The following is a 20,688-nucleotide window of genomic DNA, read 5'->3' as shown; positions in this document are numbered from 1 at the left end:
AGAGCAATGTAATTGGCACCCTTATTCTGGCTTGTAACTTTTTTTATATGAAGAAATATAAATTATATTGAAACTCCATGTGTTTGCGTATTTTAGTGTCATCTCTAATGCCTGTAGCAGCATTAATGTTAAGAATATCCATGAAGTATTACACTGATAATTTTTCAAGAAATGTGACTTGTTTTTCTGCCTTTTGATCACTCAAGGTTGGTTATTTCTTCCACACGTGGAAGTAAAGAAGCAGCTAAGTCTGGATTCACTGGAGTGATGGGTTCTGGATATTTAAAACCAGACAGGACTAGCAACATATAGTGGAATCATAAAATCCTTTTTCCAGCTGCCTAAGAGCATCACGAACAGAGTGGGCATGGAAAGTAGAAATAGATAAATCCAATATAGTTTTGTAATAGCAAAAGAATCACTTTCTTTCTGAAGAATATGAGACATTAAGAAGTAATAACTGTTAGATGATGTCCCTAGAGTAAACATGGTAACATGTATTTTTTGCAGAGTTGTTTTTTCCTCTTAGCTCACTCCGTTTTGTTTTCGTACTTGAAAAGAAATATCATATTGCCATATGCAGTGATATATTAGGAAAATGTTGAAGGTACTGTTGCTGATTTTGATTAATTACTTTTAATTTGAGAGGACTGTTTTGTAATTTTTGAGGATTCTGTTTTCACAGAATTTGCAGTGTTATGTTTTAACCATGTATTTTCGGTTTTTTTCTTTTTCCTTTCTTTTCTCTGTCTTGTTTTCTCTTTCCTGATTCTTATTTTGTGTAGGCTGTTGTATTGAATATGATATGCCAACTGATGGAAACAAAAACCCAGAAAGCAAAATCCTCTAGACATCAGCCCAAAGGTTTTCTAGGCTCACAGCCAGGTCCAATTCAAATACAACCCTTTGGCTGGCTTACATAATCACAGCTTTGTGATACATCTCAGTCTCCAAATATTGATTTTTCTAATCCTTTGGAGCAGTAGCTCAGCCCTACAAAGTGCATGCAGAAGTATTTTTAAAGCCTGTTGTTAGAGGCAGTATATTCACTAATGAGTAATGGACTGAGCTGATAATGCTGCTTAGGAGATGTATCCAGGAGACAAGCTTGAGAGGGAAATGAGGTGGTTTTAGATGTTTTTAACTTCACTGAGGCTGCTGAACTTTGAGCTACTCTAAGGATGTCCTAGTTCCTTGCTGATGGCTTAGTTCCTCTTGTAGTTTCCGTGAAGTTTAATATTTTTACTCTCTCTTCTTGACTGTCTGCAGGAATTTTGGGGGTTCTTGTCCTCTGAATTGATCTTTTTAGAGCTATTAAGTCTCACTTGTTGCGGCCCTTTACTGGTATTTACTGACTTCATTCTTCAGGTCGTTCTCAAAAGGGATTTATATTTTTTTGTTACTAATATTTTTTTATTTTCCCTCCTGAAGGAATCATGATGACAAGAAAGAAATAAGGTTAAAGGGTCTTTTAGAACTTAAGAGTCCAATGCTGAACATGCAGAGCAGAGTTACTGAAGGGATTACCTTCTCCAGAAAATTTTCCAGAAAATAATGAGAGCCTGTCTGAGAGCCTTCTTAAGTAGATTTGCTGTCAGATACATTTCCTCACTGATCGCTCCATGGGATGCTCTTCTTTTCTCCCTTCTTCCAGAGGTGTTCATTCCTTCTGGGATGAGTTTTCAACGACTTCTGACAGCGGGTGGAAACGTCTTAAAAACATAATGAAAAAGCAAACCAGTTATTATTCTTTCTGGAAATCATAGTTAGTAAATCAGTTACTAATTCCTGGCCATAAGTCTTCAGCCCCGTTTTATTCCTAAATTCTTCAGGAACTGGGTTGTCAACTGTCTCATCTGAGAATTAGGAAAGGGAATATTGTTTTTTGAATGAAGAGAAATGAGTCCAAAAGAGGGTTGTACTTAAAATAATCATGAGAGACCTTATTCTGTAGTCATATAATATGAGTCTAATAATATTTCATAAACACCTGATATCTCTGTACTTGTTCAGAACTAAAGGCAAGGAAACATTTTAGAAATCTGTTAATTCTCTTGACAGTAGAAACTTTTTTTTTAAATTCAATGTTGACGCTTCTTCAGATGGATTAATTCTGATAGATATTCTGATTGCCTACGGTTGCGACTCCATTGCTGACTGTTAAATGTACTGATACCATATAAATGACATAAATGAGAAGGGAGGATTCTTCAGAGAAAGACATTTCCAGTGATCATGGAATAAAACAAAATAGCACTGTATGTGCTTGGGAGGAGGAGAGGATGCCTAGAAATATATGGGACTTGGATTTCAGGGTGCTTTTGCTTTATTGTCACAAATTTCTTTTCTTCTGTAAACCATGTATTGCTTGGAGGGAAAAGAATCCTACCATTCTTTCTCAGAAAGGAAGAATTTTTAATTTATTTTCTCCTGAATGTTATTCTGTTGTTCTTACCATAGTTAGGTTGCTATCTGTTAAACAGATTTCATCAGCCTAAAGCAAAAGGAACTTACAGTTTTTACTGTGATTGTAACAACAACAAAAAAATATTCACAAAAAATGGTGAGGGAAAATATTCACAAAAGTACTTTTGTACTGCTGCAAATATTAGAGATATGTCACAGTAGAAGACCAAGCTGTATCAAATAGCTCTGAATTGTTAATTGTGTCTTCCTTTAGGAAAAAAGATGTCACTGTTAGCATTCAAATTAATCTTCTAGTTGTTAGGTTTTTACTTTCAGTGTTAATTGTTCAGTGTAAATTAGGTAAATACATTTGGTTTTCAATACACTTTTTCAGGTGCAAGTGTTTGGATTATATTCAGCAGAAGAGTTTCATGAAACGTTTGACTGTCCTATTAAAGTAAGTGCTTGTTTTAATCTTTAGTAATTGTGGTGGTGCTGTCTTTAATAACAGAAAGGTCACATTCAATCTAAATGAGAAAGAGGAATACCACTTCCTTACAATGTTATTTAAGTCACTAGAAAATAGTTTTCTATCTCAATATAAAAGCTTTTGATCTGGTTAGGTGGAAAGAAAGCCAATCTTGGTTTTGTAAAAAAGTATTATTGACTTTTTCAAATACAAAAGGGACAGTTAAAGAGAAATTGTCCTGTTTCAGGCATTACCCATCCCAATATATTTCTTTGTAGATTTGTGATACAAATTCTGAGGGTTCTGCTAAATGTGAGGTCAATATTTTGGAACCAGTTCATATCCATTAAACCTGCCTCAAAATAAGGCAATGGGCAGTGATATTGATGTATCCTATCTGAAGGGAAAACTTGAGTTTAACTCGGCTTTAGAGAAGTTTGTCTGCCTGGCTGTTGAAAAAAGGACCTCTAGTAGGTCTATGGGAGAACATAGTACTTCTTAACAAGAAACATTTCTTGCAGGAGAAAAGGTGATGCGCGTAAATGTTTGCGTTTTGCTACTTGGTGTCTTCAATGTTGCAGCTGCTCTTTAGAGCGGGGGGGGGGGCCCCCCGGGGGGGGGGGGAAAAGGAATGAGATCATTAACATTTCACGCATGCCAGATGCGACTTGCTTGCCTCCTAGTGCCTTCACTGCTCGTACAGCTGGATCTCCACACTTGACATGTAACACATAAGGCAAAGAGACTGTGTAAGATACTACACAGTGTTGTCCTCTGACAGGGCTGAGGTATGTGTGCAGGCAGACCCAGACCAGATTTAATTGGGGTAACTCTTGCTCACAACAGTCCTGTTCTGTTTGGTCCTAATTCTGCTGCCTGCTATACAGAAAAGTAGCTATTCAGTGTAACATGGCCCTCAATGTCACGCTTGTCATACAGCATATAATATGAAGAATTTTCTTCTTTTCTAGGAAAAACAAACAAACAGTTGTCTGAAACAACTAGGCTTTACTTCAGAGAAAGAACTCAGCTGTAATACTTGATAATTGACAAAGGGTTATGTAGTGTAAAAAGTGATGTGGTGCTTAATGTAAACTCTTATTTAAGCCACAATCTTCTCTTTCCCCCTTCCCCCACCACTCCCAGATTGTTGCTGTTCATCCTCATTTTGTAAGATCCCACTTCAAGCAATTTGTAACAGGAGGAAAAAAGGTAAGCAGTCATAATGAACTTTGGCTACCTTTAAATAGCCTTTTGAAATAGCTCAGAAGGCTTTTAATACCTAGAACAAAGACTTCTGCTTTTTCCTTCTCTTTGCGCATTGTATTCTAAAGCATTGTTAATTAAAAGTGATTTCAGGGGGAGAGAAAGTGCACTTTTTATGTTAAAAACATGTTGCAACAAGTTGAGATTCAGAGTAGAAATACCATTCTGTCTACATAGCCTGAAAAAAAGTCATTTATATTTCCTAGGCCAGATTTTCTCTGTTTTAATTTGTTGAAGTGGGAGCAGAAGTTAGACCTTAATACTGATCTTTTACAAAGCATGTTGATCTTCGGTTACCTGTGGGTGATTTTTTGGGGTGGGGTTTTGTTTGTTTGTTGGGAGTTTTATTTTAAGGAAATAAACCCAAGTATCTTCATCGACTCTTGTCCATGGTGAACAGTTTTGTTGGTTTTTTTTCAAATGAACTAAGGGGAGTTCTTGGTATAGTAGAGCTCACCCCATTCTAAGCACTTATATCTCTATACAGATAGGTAGTCTTCTATTTGGATCAGTTGGTGTTTTAAATGTGCATTAAGTGTCTTATTAGTGTAGGATACAATTCTGGCTTCCAAATTGCAGCTGTTTCCAGGTCCTACAAGTACCTTATATCACATCACATTGCATATTTTCAGTCAAAATATGAAAAGTTTTATTTGGAACAGTTTCTTGAGTTCATGGAATTTTCTGTTGCCTTCTGTTACGAATTAAGGATGAACAATCCTCATAGATGCATCAAACTAAATGCCATTGCTCTCTCTTACCAGCATGTAAGAACTACAGACTTCTAGTGCTGAATACATCTTAATTTTCATTAACAGTTCAATATGTTTCAAAGCATAACTGTGCTTTATTTATTTAAGTGGCGTGTGTGCTTGACATCTTTTTCTGTCTGGTAGAAGTTGGTGTTGTCCTTAAAGTAATGCACAGTCAGTGTGTCTCTGTGTCAGCCACCAGTTTGTGAAGCTTTTTAGTGCTGATAAAAGGGGCATGAAAAGAGAGAAGCAAGGAATTAATAGAACGGGGCTCCGTCAGGTGGTAAAAGATCTTGCATTCACCTGATGCCAAACAGAAAAAAACATCAGGGAGTTAACACATTCTCTTTGGTTATCTTTGATTACTTGACAGGTTGTTTTATATTCTGTCCTCTGGGGAATGGTATACTCATTCTTAATACATTTGTGCTTTGCTGAGGAACTTTCCTCCTTAGAAAACCTTTAATTGACATCTTAACATAAGGTATTTAGCATTGAAACAAATGTCCCTTGACATCTGTAATTTGATTTTATTGGTACACAAAACCAACAAATAAAACCTCTAGCCTTGTGGTAGAAACCTTTCCCCTTCTCTCCTTTCCTCCAAGAGGAGCATATGTACTTTTTTTATAAAAACAACAACAAAATGCTTTTTGAAAATTCAGGAAGCTAAATTCCACCTGCTAATATAGCTACTTCTTCTTTTTTTTTTTTTCCTGAACATTTACACCTCTCCTTAACTATAAAGTCGAAGAGTAGTATGGAGGCAGCAGGCAACGGGGAGCTGAACACAAGAGTGAGGAGAAGCAGGCTGAAGCATACAGCCTCAGGCTGTGGACCTCACCTCTCTCTCCCTGTGTCTGGAGATTGTGCAGTTGGGGGAGCTCCTTCAGGGAGGGGGACAGGTCCTCCTGTGGCTCCTGAGGTCTGTGCACTTTTAGCCTTTGCATGTATACAGTGACTTCATCCCTGATAGCTGGTAGTGGTGGGAGGCATGTTGCCTTTGTCCTCATCCACACCAAAGTAAGGGTAACAGTAAGAGTATCCTCATTTTGGATCAAACATAAGAGAAAAGCTTTGCTTAAAGCTCTCTCATGCTATGCTCCTTGCCTGAGGTGCATTAAAAAAACATAGTGTATATCATGTGAACTCTTAATCCCAAGGCTTGCTGGGTCTGTCTTTGTTTTTGGTTTCTGGGAATAGTGACATAATATATATAAGCATTTTTAAAGTTTAGTGGGGCTTTTTGTTTGCTTCTCCTTTATTTTTTTAGAAAAATATTCTTCATAACAATATAAAATGTGTAAAAAATATACTTTTCCATTCCAAAATCCTCTGCAGGGCATCCTGGAAATGTTCTAGAGACAGAAGGGGGAAAAAAACCCTAGCGACATGCTTCAGGGATGCACAGTGCAGGTCCTCAGTTCCCTGCACAGGTGGATGTCTGGAACTTGGGTGAATTGGCTGTGTAATACTGGGGTTTGCTATGTCTTAGAAGCTCAGCCTGACCTAAAGCTGACTTCAGAGCAGTGCTCCCTGGGGTAACTGGGGTAATCATTGTGAATTGTTGTAAGCTCTACTGTGCATATGTTTATATGGTTGCTTAACTTTGCTTAAGTAGGCATGTAGAGAAGCTTTTCTCTAAAATGTATTATGAACTAATTAACCTATTTAAATTGTTTGCTTACTAGAACACTAGTTTTTAAAAGAAAATAACTTCTATTAAGCTTGAGATAATATCATTGCCTTCTGTTTTGGGTTGGAAAAGCCTATTTCACACATTTTTTTAGTGAATGAATATTATATGTGCCTAGAAATAAGACAGGTACTGTGGAAATTGACACTCTTGCAGTGAGAAGCATTAGGTACCGTACTAAAAGAAGGTGCTTCCCTATCCCCCTCCTGATCTCTGCAATTAACCATAGCTCCATTGTGCAGATTTGGCAGATGATAGTAACCCTGAAATGATGATACTGTATATTGTAAATAACAGGGCATTTCTGTCCAAAGCAGACAATAGAGCTTCAAAGCAAGGGAAAAGACAAATACTGTGCTATTGAAGGCCATAACCTTCTACCTTTTAAAAAAGGGTCTAATCTCAAAAAATAACAGGGTAAAAGCCAACTAAATGAGGGTGGTAAAGCTGAAAACAAGGTGTTCTTGATTTAACTGTTAGAGTGCTGGTCTTTCCCAATACATCAACTAAATGAATGTTATTGTGAAGTTCAAGTACCCATTATGTTGTGAGGGTTAAAAAGACAGAACTAACAAAGAAAGAAGACTGAAGATTATTTCAGTTCCAAAGTCAAGGTATCAGTTACTGTGTCTTATGTAACGATAACTTAGGCGAGCAGGACAAGTTGAGATTACTCTCTCGGCAGAGACATCGTCCCTATTAATGTCACTAACTAGACACAAAGGTTTTTGTAGTGAAATTCTTAGGAGAGTGAGTTCTCTGAAATGATTGAATCACTCTGCTGAATGTGTGCTAATGAAGCGGTTTCTTGAGGCTTCTCTGCCTAGCATGGTAGTGGGGACCCAGCACAAATTAAGCAAATGTATTCTGAATTATAGGAGTAGAGTATTGCGTATCATAAAGGATACGGAATATTCAAAAGGAATGGGTCTCCTCATTTGCCTAGGACATATGATTTGTATAATAAGTATTGATTTGCATATCCAATCTGAACCATTTTAAGGGCTAGAGAACCAAAATAAAACTGCAGATTTACCCTGTGACTGTCAACAGTCTCATCTCTATATATCTATCTGTGTCTGTATCTATATAATATATTCATGGGGTTTTTAATACATATATATATGTGTGTGTTTGTGTATATATATATATATATAGGAAATATATATATATATTTAAAAACATTTTTTAATATTGTATGTGTTTCTATTGCTGGAGAAGATACATTATAAGAACTCGTTTTTGAATACAGGTGTGTCTGATCATGTTTGTCCCACTTATCCTCCCAGGATTAACATTTAAACATATCAGTGCTGGTGTTTAAACATAAGACTCTTTTTTTCTTTGTCTTTTATAAAAGCAGGGAGAACTTAGTGTTACCTGGGGCAAATTTCTCATTTTAAAAAGAAAAAAAAAAAAAACTATTTCAGTGTCAGAATCCTGGCCTGGACCCATGGTACCTTCTACCTGAGATGCAAAACAAGACAGTCTAAATTTCTTTCCACTCCAGATGGAGCAACAACATACACAGAGAAAGGATGGTGATTGCAAACGGTGCACAAATGGGAAGAGAAACAGCATTCTTGGGGATCTGTGACTGCTGTTAGGGGTAGTGGAATTTGTATGTTAAAGTCAAGTCTGCCAAGGAGTATCTCAGATTTTTTTTTTAATTGTTGCTTTTTAGTGTCAGCAGATGCACTTTGCGTGGTGAGTAAGTAGATGACCTTACCTCTGAACCCTCTGACATGTACTTCATAATAACTGAACTACTTCGACTAATTATTAAATTGTCAGGATGCTGTTTGCAGCACAGTCCATTTTTAGAAAGCAGATAGTCAGCTGTTTGGCATTATGTTGGGTAGAAGAGTACCAGACAAGAAAGGCAGATTGCTTTGTAAGCTACAAAATGTCAGTCAGTAAATACTCAAAGGTCTGATTTAAGTGAAAAAGGAGTAAATACTATGGCAATTTCTGTCCATGCATTGGATAATTTATCATAAGTAGGAAACAAACTGTAGCAGCAAGCAAACCACAATAATACCGGTCTGCGATGTCCTTGCTGCAATGTATAATGCCCAGATGTATCCCATATTATTGAGCAGATGGGACTTTGATATGTAGTATGTCCTGTTTGCTTAATAAGCATATTTTTTTTGCTTACATTTCTTCTTTGTGGGTATTTGGATATGCACTTCTTCTTTATCACTGAAACAAAAATTCTCCTTGTGCTGTAATAAATTTGGTTTGTGTAAAGTGAATGGATCTTAGTCCTATGTGCATGTAATCCATAGTTGTGTATTTTGCAAATGTCTGTGTAGAACCCTTTTTTTCATTGCTTGAGGTGGCAAGCAAAGAGGATCTAAGTATATGAAATGTATGTCTCTGCCTGCAAGACTGCAGGATTTGCTTTTCAAGGTGTTAATTCTGTAGCTCTTTGTGAATAGGCAACAGCTGGAATGTGACAGTTGAGTTATTAAAAGTGAAGCCTAATAAAAGTCCAATGGCATTTGTTTGTATTAAGTATCTCAAAATTTCTAGCTTCTCTGTCCATGAACTACAGCAGTAGCTCCTGTTTCATCTCTCACTGTTGCCATCGCATAACCTCCCGATGCTGCTGTCTGCCTCTGCCTCCTTGCTTGATTTCCCTTGACTGCACTCGCTGCCCTCCTCTCTGTTCACACCCCAGCTGCTTAGACAACATTTTGTGACGAAATCTTGAAAGCTCATCTTCAGCTGAAAGCTTGAGGCTTACATTATTCTCTGCCTTGTTTGAGCTCATCCAGTCCATCGTCTGTTTCAAATAGAAAGTGCAATTTTTTATTGCTGCTATATGTTTTCCTAGGGATGAACTATTAAACAGTAAGTCTTCATGCAGCATGCTGTTCTGTGTTACTCTCTGGTATCTGTTAATCTTGGCTGTGTCGGTAAATACTGGTTTTATGCTGAAAACAATAACTAGCTCTAGTGATGACTTGTAACCATGGAAATAGCATCTTAGGTTTTGTGGTCTTGCCTAGCTGAGGTGAAAGTGGTGACAGAGGTGCCAAAACACGGGACAAATGCCACAGGTAGGCTTATCTTCACACTTAGACAAAGGATAGGACAAGGAAATTACTTGTCCCTTAAAAGGGACTTTTTTCCTAATTTTAATTTTGTGAAATAAAAACTAATCCAACAGTTCTGCAGTAAGGAAGTGAAAAGTGGCTCTTCAGTTACAAATTGCAGTTTAAGCCTTTTTTTCTTCACTTCACTAAAACTTCTTCAAATCTTTACATAGAAGGCGTGTCTTGGTTTGAAAGACAGGTGTCTGCTAAGGAAGGCAGAAGCCTCCCTTGGAATGGAAAATATTACCCCCTTCCCTCCAAATTGTTATAATTTTGAAATTAAGGGGCTTTCAGGCAAAGATATGGGAAAAGGAATAACTGTTCTTTACTAGTATGTATAACAAGACAAACAACAACAACGGCAGCAACAACAAACGAAACCAGAAACCCAGTCCCAGCCTTCTCTCGGCTGTCAGGCCCTTTCCCCTTTGCTGCAGTCACGGCCACAGCCGGCAGGGGCGCTGGTGGCTCCCGGCCGGGCAGGGCAGGTGCGGTGATTCCCCCGCGGCTGCAGGGGGCGCTGTGGCGCGAGCTCAGCCACCTGTCCACACGGGTAATGGCGGCTCGGGTGGCGAGAGGGAGGGAAAAGAGGCTTCCTTTAGGAAGTCACAAGGGAAGCTGATCCTCGTGCCCCCTCTGGACAGCAAAAGGAGCTGTAGCAGGAACCTCAGAGTAGCAAGCTGGGAAGGCAGGGATGAGCAAAGTCTCAGAGTGGTAGACGAGATACATCAGACACTCGGCAGCTGTGGCAGGAGCCGCGGGGTGTCCCGGCTGGCCGGGGGTGCATGGCTGTAGTGTGGCAAAAAACCCGGAGCAGTGGCAGAGAAACGGCAGGGCTGGGCAGCGGCAGCCCGGCTCCTGAACACGGCCAGGAGAGACTCCCTTGGAGGGGAGGGGGCTCGGGGATCCCAGGGTTTCCCCTGAGGCACCTGAGCAGATGGTGAAGGGTCCTTTGTTTGGTGAGGTAGGGTGTTGATAAGGTCCCAGTTCAGTGGCTGCTGTCACGAGCAAAGGCTCACCCCACAGCCCAAGCAGGACCGGGCTGGGCTCTGGCGATGGCAGCGAATTCCCTCCCCCAAGCAGCAGTTCCCACCGTCCTCCTCAGAAGCCAAGAGGCAAGAAAAGTAATAGCTGCCCCAGCCCTCTTTTCCCCAGCCCAGTTCTCGAGTATCTCTGCCCCTCAGAGAGAAACCCTCAGATAACAGAAGTGCAGCCAGATGCCCTCCTCCCGTGAGTTTGGCAACTTCTTTTGTTTCTTAAGTACCTGGTCGTTATAGTTCCGTAGCACCAAAATGGGTGGAAATTCCTTAAGGGAAAGAAAAACAAAAGGGAAAACCCTAACCTCCAACAAGGCTATGTTGAAACAAAGTAGTGATGCTAGGCATCGGTAAAAGTGTGTTTCCTTTGAAATTTCTGTGAGAACAGACATCTTTTATTTCAGTATATTGAAGCTAGTAATTGGTAATGAGAATACATTAAATTGAATTACTTCACCATGTTGATACTACCAAAGCTGCAATCATTCACCTCTTTGTTCAGAGGATCGGGAATTCCTGTACATAGTATAAGACCGGGATTACGTGTAATTAGTGTTAATGCTAATTGCATGACAGGCTGCATTAAATCCAAGCACTCTATTCTCTTTAGCAGATGCACTCTAAAACAGAGTTTTGAGCTATTTTAGGTGGAGACTAATCTCCTGTTAGTGAAAGATATGAAGAGATGTATTCACTAATCCAAGAGATTGGTGAGAGAATTTAGAACCAGAAAGTGTCCTGCTCCATCCTCTTGTGTCATACATTTCCGTGTGTCATTTTTCTTAATGATCTGGTGGACAATCATAAGCAGTTAAGAAGACTCGCAAAATAATTAGTGAGCTAGCAGAAGATTGCGATGTACTATGAAGCAGTGTGGGTGGGGACCTTGAAGTTAAAGGTTATTTTATTTTAGCTGTATTATCAAATTGCGTGCATGCAAGATACACTGGAAGTGTGTTCTAAGCACAACTGTATTGTATGTAACAAAGGACTAGAAAGTTTTATGAGCCAAATGAAAAATGGGGAAAACAAACTCTATTGCAGAGAAGGCAAGAAAGTGGGATTTTGGCTGCTGTTGAAATATAAGTACTGTGAATGCTGACTACCATAGTACAGGATTTATGGCAATTAAAGTCCTAAAATATTTTTCCCCTACCAAAAAGAGAGGGAGGTGGTAGGAAGAACCCCTCCAGAAACTGTGGATTTCTTCTTACATGTCTTCTTTTGAAGTTTTAAATTACTTTCTGGTGTGATAAACATTTCAATGTGGAGATGAAGACTAAGAAAGAAATTAGTCTGCTTATTTTGAGAGAGATGCCTTCAGTAGACAACCATTCCAAAACACATAGGAAAGTTCTGGGTTCACAAATTCAATTTCCAGGTGTCATTGCTCTAAGAAATAATAAATAAATCACAGTATATATATATCAATAGCACACAGATAATTGCACTGAAGATAAATTAGTTAAGCATGTTTTGAGAATAAATATATTATTTTTTTGAAGCCACAGTGTGGAGTGGCCTTTGGCCTCAGTGTTGGACCTATTTCAGCTGCTGATCTGAAACAGGGAATTCAGGGTATTACAGTGATTCAGATTCATTTTACATCCTTATTATAGGCAATATCAGCCTGTTGTCTTCTACTGCCTTGGTCTGAAAATTTAGTTGTGTTCTTAGAGTTGAGCACAGACTGAAGGATTTTTCAAATTATCTTCTGTCTTTACCAGTTCTTTCTCAGATCACTTACTTTTCCTTGCAGTTTGTTACTCAAGAATCATGAAAAGGCATGATATTCACAAACCATGAATAACAAAAAAGATGCAAAGTGTCATACCAGGTTTGCTCTGGATCTTGAGTATAATAAATTGATTTAAATCATGGTTCAGTCACAAGCAGAAAAAATTCCAAGTACAATTAATATAATTGACATCAGCCAGGTTTAACCTTTCATATCATCCACATCAGGTTTTGCATCTTTGTCCAGTAAGTCACAATGCAAATACCATATATTTTGCTGCTGTCTTTATTGGATGGCATTGAAAGAAGCATCCAAGCAGCAGTTTTTCTTCTGTCCAGCTTCTCTTTAGGGGTTAGTAAACTAGGAAAAAAGTAATTTTCAAATCTGGATTAGCATAGCACTTAGTTTTTAATGACATCTTTAGCATCTGAGTGGAGATTATTGATTTGCGCTGAGGGCTGCTCCTGTGCTTAACATCTACCTACCAGTCTTCTAATGGAAATCCCTCCATATGGCACTGCCTTGTGAGCATAGATGTTAGCCTGTTTTCAGTGGCTTGCCCTCGTAGCTGTAAAAATAACATGTTCTGTGAGAGTTACTCAGTAGCTTTTTCATATGTGGGAAGAAAAATCTATACTGTCTAAAAGGTGTGCCTTCATGTGACCTATGTAAAGGACGCAAAATCACTTTGCTTGTGTTTGATGTCTGCAGCGCACTTCACACAAAAACTTCTCAATAGACTACCCTACCTGGTGCTTGCTTTAAACTCTTGGAGAAAATACTTGTCTTCTGGTGCCATCTGCTGGCTTTAGTAGGAGAGAGAGGCAGTCTGATAATTGCCGTTAAAATCTCGTATTTTGCTAAAAGATCTAGTTTTAAAGAACTAGTATCCTAACATTTGGCGTATTTATCCAAATACAAGTGGCGGGAAACCATATATAAAAAAGTGAGTACAGTTGGATCTTAGACAGGAAATATTAGCAACAAGAGTACTCCATTTGGGTTTTAGCGTGGTAGAAATCTTTGCAGGCAGCTATTTCACACCTTCCAGTGTGAGGTGTGAGCTCAGGTCCAGGTTGTGCATATGTCCATATGTGGGTGTACTCATGCGAAAGTTAGCAGGGCTGATACCTTAGAGTGTGGTCTCTGTAGATGCTTCGGCTCCTGACTTAGGTATCCCCTCCAAGTGCTGCACTTCGCATCTCTCAGAGTGATTCCATGTAATCCTATTAAATAACTTTCTGAGACATACAGAATCAGAATACTCTGATTTGGAAGGGACCCACAAGGGTCATCAAGTCCAGCTCTTAAGTGAATGGCCCATAAATGGATTGAACCTGCGACCTTGGTGTTATTAGCACCATGCTCCAACCAACCAGTTGGACTGTCTTTCTGTGCAGACTTTCTGCATGTAGATGGGTTTTTCTTTGCTGCTGAAAAGCATCTTATAACAACTCTTATGTATTTAGATATTCTAAAATACCTTCCTTAGTTGCAGAACCTGGGATTACCAATGACACAAGTTTTACAATCAGCAGCATTTGTGGTACAGTGCAGTTTGCAGATGTGGGACTAAAACACAACATCTCTAGACCCCTATGGAAGGCTGTGTAGTTCTGCATGGAGCCAAGAAAAAGGTCACAGGCTTGGGTATCTTTGATAATTTTCTTTGACTACCTAGTTTTTTTGGCGGTAAGCAGCCTATGACGAGACTGTTGGATCTCGAGATCGTGAGGTGACCTGGTTTCTTTACCAATTTTCTGAAGTGTTGTCACTAGTGCTGTAGGCTTAGGTTCTGAAATACCTTAATTTCTTTATCTTTAAAAGGTAAATAATTATAATTACTATTCTTTGGAGAAACTTGATGAAAGGCTTTCCTCTTAATATTATTGAAACTTAACTGGAATTCTGTAATATACAAGATGCTTGATGTACATATACTATATCAAAATGTTTGATTGTATTTGCTTTTGTTTTGTGATAGGTGTGTATTTTTCATTGCCCTTAAATGCAAACAGAGTATGGAATAATGAAGAAAAAATAATTCCCATGTTTGCATACTGCACTGTGTCACAGAAATATTTATTGTTTCACTTCTTCATAGTTGCTGTTATATGAAAGAGGGTGGATGAATAGATGGAAGCCTTCAGTTTTACATGAAGGAGAAGGAAATATAAGAAATGTAAAATGGAGAGGACACTTAATTGCTTGGGCTAATAATATGGTAAGTATTTTTCACCTCCATTACATGAACAAAAATATCTCTGTGTTGCACTGATTATTGAAATTTTTCAATGCTAATTGCCAAAATATTCAATTGAAAATCTGTGCATTTGTAGAATTGGGTACAAAAGGCATTGAAGGATGGTGGTTTATATGTCATTTCTTGGTAGAAATTTCTTCCATTGTTTCGTGCTGGTTAGTCAGAGTTCTCCAATATGATTGCCACTTCTGAAGAAATTAGGAAAGTAGCTCTACATACCACTGTGGTGGTCACTACTGCACACTATTGCTAATTAGAATTTTGATTAGTGCACTTTATTGAAGCAAACCAAGGAAGGAATGCCAATGTAATTCTTCTTTATATAAATAATAAAGTATCTCCACTCCCTGCCACCCCCTGAAAAAAAGTAAACTGTCTGGATTTTGTAATTTGTACTGAAATGACATTATTACATGCACTTTCAATGTTGCAGATTATAAAAAAATATAGTAATAATTTCTCATTTTGTTAGGCCACTAGAAAAAGTTAGACTTAGGAGAAAATAGGCCCCTTTTGTGCTAAGTGTAATTTTATAGGAAACCATTGCGTTCATTCTGAGTGTTGCATTTCACCTATCACTGTATATCTAATTGACGGCTCTATGTTTTGAGCAGTGAGGGATATGTTTTTAAGTGTGTATCATGTCTAAATTCCAAAGTATTTTTTAAAATACGGTGAAAGTACTTCTACTTCTGAAACACTAGCTTTTTTTTTCTTCTATTGTTTTTCCATCCTAAAGGGAAGCATTTATTAAAATATTTTAAAGCCATTGTTCTTTTCTATCTTTCAAAACCAGTTTGATGTGAAATTGTTAGAGGTGGACCTTTGTTTATTTGCTTCCTTTAATAACTCTCTTAGAATGGAAACTTCATGGAGGGCTTGATTGATATAACATTAGGTTTTTTGAAGGTTTTGTTCTTTTCAGAGCCATACAATTAAATACATATTCTAGGTATATGCGGGGGATGGATAGGATGAGAGCTATCCCTAGAGATGATGTGCCAATCAGAACACAGAATACTAATAAAACATTGAGAGCCATCTGTCAGAGACAAAAAGCCATGGTCAGGGCCTATCTTTCAAAGAAAAATGAAATTACCTCCTCCAAAAGATTAATATATTTGGTTATTGCCCTTTCCCTTCCCCTTTAACTTTTTAAACTCCGTTCTCTAGCAAGGTTTTGTGTTACACTTCTTTTTTTCAAAATCAGAGAAAGTCTTTATAGCCTTGCTTCTTACTGTGTGTGCTTGGTTACCTAGTTTTTATATTTAGTCAAGGTCTAATTCTGCTTTCCAGATGCATAGATAACCCATATTTGCTGCTATGCCCTCTTCTTCCTGCATGGCTAATAGCACAAGTTTTACAAACTGAGACATCTGAGGACCAAATCCTTAGAGGCATTTGGCTGCTGGACTCCCATTTGGACAGGTTTTAGCTCCTTCATGATAGGAAGTTGACTGTGGAAGTCCTTTCAGTTCATAGCGCAAATGCCATACCTGTTAGAGGAGAAGCCACTGCCCAAGCATTCTCACGCCATTCAAGGAGTCACATACACACCACCCCAGACTTTAACTGCAAGGACTGGAGTCCTTTTACTGTGGGCAGCTCCAAAGAGCTGACAGGTGCCCCTTTTGACTCCTTGCTCACTACTTGTGCACCTGCTCATGGGCAGAGCAAATTACATAGCAACAACTAAAACATCAGTGAGTCATCAACACTATCCTTACAGTAAATCCATAACTCAGCACTGTACCAGCTACTAAGAAGAAAAATTAATAATTAATTGCCAGCCAAAATCATATCTAGGTGTAAGTTCACAGTTTACAGCCTAAGACTTCAAAAAAATTCAGCTACTCACGCTAAGCAAGTAAACCTAAGCAAAGAGCATACTATATCACATGATATAACTCTAAATATCTTACTCTTATGTAAAACTTACTATATTAAACAACTGTCTCTCAACACTTACAGCCAAAGAGGATCCTTGGTTTGAAAGCCACTTTAAACATGAGCTGGTCTATCCCATATAAGATTTGCTGCCATGTAGAAAAACAGAAGGTGTGATACGGGTCACTGAAAATCATCCTTGAAGACAAAGTAGTAAGATTTATAAAAAGCAACTTTATTAAAATGCAATTCAAGCAAGATTAAAAATTTTGTCAGAAGAGCTTAGAAAACACAAAGCATAAGAACCTTGCTTACGTTACCTAGAGATCTGGGCTCTGTATGTTGCAGATGCTATGTGTGAGTTGTTGTTTGGTTTTTTGTTTTTGAAACCTTGATGTCTGCTAGCTGATGAGATGCCAGTAGAAGTGTGTTCCATGCTCACAGTTCTTCAGTGACAAAAATCACTGAAAAAAAACCCTTTCACCCACCCTCATACCACTTACTGTTCCTTGTGATTTGAAAAAAAAAAAGGCAAAACCTGGCTTAGACTGTGCCCCACCCATGACTTTTAAACAGTTGTGTCAGTGTATTTGTACAGCTGGGAACATAGAAACTCACAGTATAGGAAACAGAAATAGGCAGGGGAATCTTCTAAATCAGTTTTGCCACTAGGAAAATCCTGTTGCAGTAGGGATTTCTGCAACATGCATCAGACAGCGAGGCCCGTGGAAAGAAATAGGGACCGATTCTTGATAGAAGTTTCAGAGATCTTTATTCTCCAGCCACATGGCTGTGGGACTGCCGAAGAACTGAGCAGTCATGGGGCAACCAGGGTCCTTCCTGGACAGGGGAACACAAAATAACCAATGGGGAACAGGATTAGGGTACATGTGACGAGGGAGCAGGGAGACCCCGTAGGCCATGCCTCTACTCCAGGGTCCCCTCCCCCCAGACTCCACGCCGGGGGGGAGGAACCCCAACAAAATCCTGACATGGCATGGCATCATGGATTCTGACCTTTCAAGGTCTTCTCCATCCCCTTTTCTGTGATTTGAAGACTCACTCTCTAAGCTCTGTGAGCAGAAAAGAAGTCCCTACTAAAATGTTTTATTTTAGAGACTTTTGTTTTAAATTACCAAGAACAAGTCATTACTTAACATGAAATTAATTTCCATTCTGCTATTGGAAAGGTTATAGCTTACCTTGTCTAAATGACGTGAAAAAGATCTAATTATTGGTTCTTTTTTTCCTCCGTCTCTCAAATGACTTTAATCTTCCTGGTTTTTAACTTTTTGTTCTGTTAGTTTAGGAGATTTCCTGAGAAGGGAGTAAAAAAATCACAGCATACAAAAGCAAGCATTGTTTAAATATGCTTGCTTTTCTGTTTTAATATAAGTAGAAATGCATATCTTGAGATTGAATTTATTTATCTTAATGAGCTGTTGCTTTTCTTTTTCCAAGGTGGAAATTTCTGTGTCTCTACTGGGGCTGTTGTGAAAAAGCTGGGATTCTTTTTATTTCTCCAGGAGTAGCACCAGCCTAATAAGCCAAACTGGTTCATGACTAGAATTGCTAGTCTGTCACTCATTTACTTATTATGTCTTTTTATTTGGCATGTGAATTTAAAATATCTAAATTACTCTGATCCCTTTACTCCTTTTGTCACCTCCTAGATTAGGTGGGTTTTTGTATCAACAGTTTTTTTCTGTTGGCACACTCAGCTCTGCTCTGAAATTTATGCCATAAACTGCTCTGACTGCCTTAGCGTACAAAATGGTGAGCAGGAGTTTGTCATACTGAATAAAGTTCTCTTGTTTTTAAACTTTCAGGGCGTGAAGATACTTGACATGATCTCCAAGCAAAGAATTACCAATGTGCCTCGAGATGACATAAGCCTTCGCCCAGATATGTATCCCTGCAGCCTTTGCTGGAAGGATAATTTAACGCTGATTATTGGCTGGGGAAATTCAGTAAAGGTGCAATTATACCTGTCTTTGTAATAAATGCTTGCTGTTATCACAGACAAACAGAGGATTGTTTCTGAAAAGTAAAGACAATCAAAAAAAATAGAATTTGGTTTGACTAGTGTTCAGAACTCTTGCTGCTGTAGAAATGTCATTGGACTGACCCTCATGAGGAGGTGGAGTGATAGGCACCCAGCGGTCACATAGGTCTCTGTGTGAGAGCATGCAGTGAATGTAATCCTCAGGGACATTTCACTCCTGTGTGCCTTGGAGGGATTTCGTCTTCTGAAAGCTTTTAGTGTGTTGTTGAATTCATTTCTTTTGATTAACATTAAGGAAGAACAACTTACCATGAGATATTGTTGGAGGGGATTGCTTTGGGGGCTGAGGAGGTTGCAGCTGCTAAAACAGCTGCATGATTTTGGTCAACCATGGGGGAAAAAAAATGGGTGGGTAGGAGGACAGACTGCTTAGGGTTTTCTTATCTTTCAGCAGGAAACTCACATTTCAAACTTGTGTGGTGCAGACTGATTATAATTTGCTCAGACCAGCACCTGACATGTGTTTGTTACAAGCCTGTTAGCTGTTTTCAAATAACAGACTGCTGCATCACTGCACAGTGGGAAATTAAAAGTGCCTGATAGGAATAGATGGAAAGGGAGGATAAAGTGAGGTAGGTGACGTGTAAAAAGCTTTTGGAGCATTAGGCTTAGTTTTATAAATGAGGAGGTTTGTCCTAAGTTTGGCATCTGTCTTCCCCCTTCTATTTGCATGTACTTCACAACAGTTGGTTATTTGCATTTATTTATATGTATATACTCCTCTCCTATAACTGGGAGTACCAAATAGCAAACTTACTGAATAAGAATCCGGTACCTTGAAAGGTAATGAGATGCAAAGTGTGAGAATACACCAAGACCAAGTTCATATATAAATGCTTCTATGAAGAAACCATAGTGGGCAGGTATTTTCACATTTCTCTTACATGGTCCTCTTCCAGCATATTTATAAGGCTGTGAACTACAGCCACAACTTTCCTGTGTGCTTTTCTTTAGTGATGCATCAATACTGTTTCACAACTTGTGTTTTTCAAAATAAAGGAATCCATGTCCGAGAATTCCCAGAAATCCCTTTTCTTACTGATGCGAAGTATCGTTTTAGGAATTCCAGTTTCTTCATTGTAACGATACAAATCTCTGTTTCAGATTTGCTCAGTAAAAGAACGGCATGCCAGTGAAATGCGTGACCTTCCAAACCGCTATGTGGAAATAGGTATGGTTTTGTGAATGCACTCCTTTTCAAAAAGCTTTGAATGACTGGTTTTACATTCTAGCCATAACAAATCTGTTACACTTCGGAGACGACATGCAGTTGTAACATAAGTGTCTCCTCATTTTTAATTGCTGAGGTTGTCATAATGCCCGCTTGCATAGGTGTGAGGGTTTTTGTATAGAGAGCCTTAAGTTCTGGGATCATCTAAAATCAGAGATACTTGTGTGAACAATGGATGCCTTAACTTTCCCTACATACAGATTCCTTTAGAGAACTTGGGTTTTCATCTTGGTTAAATGATTTACTACTACAGTGTAGTAGTAAAGAGAAAATAGATACTACTTTATTTGATTATATGTTGTTTGACTACACTACTTATAACATTTTTCCCTTTTTTTTCCCCTTAAAATCTCTGGTATAGTGCTAGGAAATCGATTTTATTTATTTTTGTTTCCTTTCTTGGCTTCTGAATTTTATATTTTCATTTGCTTTCTTATTTTTCTATCTCATGTGATGTGAATAAATTTTTATTATTGCTAATTATTGGAAAAGCTCATGACAAAATGTGTGTATTAAGTAAAGTGGAATTCAAAGAAAATTTGGAAGGGAAGTGGGGATGTAAACAAAAAGTCACAACTGTCCCCAGAAGCATGTGCTGAGGAAAGGAAGTATCTAGGAGCTGGTAGTGCTGGGAAGATAAGCAGGCCCTCTGACTCTGCAGACCAGAGTGGGCAACAGTTTGTAAGCTTTGGTGCTCCCTTGACTGTAATAACATGAGACTGTAGATAGAGTGTTCAAGCAACATCCTGAATCATGTCCGTTTGGAATGGTGCA

The 20,688-nt window shown here is 38.5% G+C and overlaps 1 protein-coding gene across 3 annotated transcripts in view; it reads left to right on the top strand.

Moving 5' to 3' along the window:
• Positions 1–20,688, top strand: part of VPS41 (VPS41 subunit of HOPS complex) — a 114,305-nt gene that overhangs the window by 49,368 nt on the left and 44,249 nt on the right. For all 3 annotated transcript variants that reach the window (XM_042042889.1, XM_042042890.1, XM_042042888.1), the window contains exons 6-10: positions 2,801–2,863; positions 4,022–4,087; positions 14,573–14,692; positions 18,448–18,594; positions 19,788–19,854. In XM_042042889.1, the coding sequence (XP_041898823.1) occupies positions 2,801–2,863; positions 4,022–4,087; positions 14,573–14,692; positions 18,448–18,594; positions 19,788–19,854 (463 nt within the window). The remainder of the gene's footprint in view (positions 1–2,800; positions 2,864–4,021; positions 4,088–14,572; positions 14,693–18,447; positions 18,595–19,787; positions 19,855–20,688) is intronic.

This window comes from Corvus kubaryi, unplaced genomic scaffold, assembly GCF_017639235.1.
Source record: "Corvus kubaryi isolate FWS band 111438036 unplaced genomic scaffold, C.kubaryi_AGA036_p1.0 37398, whole genome shotgun sequence".
NCBI classification, from domain to species: Eukaryota; Metazoa; Chordata; class Aves; order Passeriformes; family Corvidae; genus Corvus; species Corvus kubaryi.
This window is presented reverse-complemented; position numbering and strand designations above follow the sequence as displayed.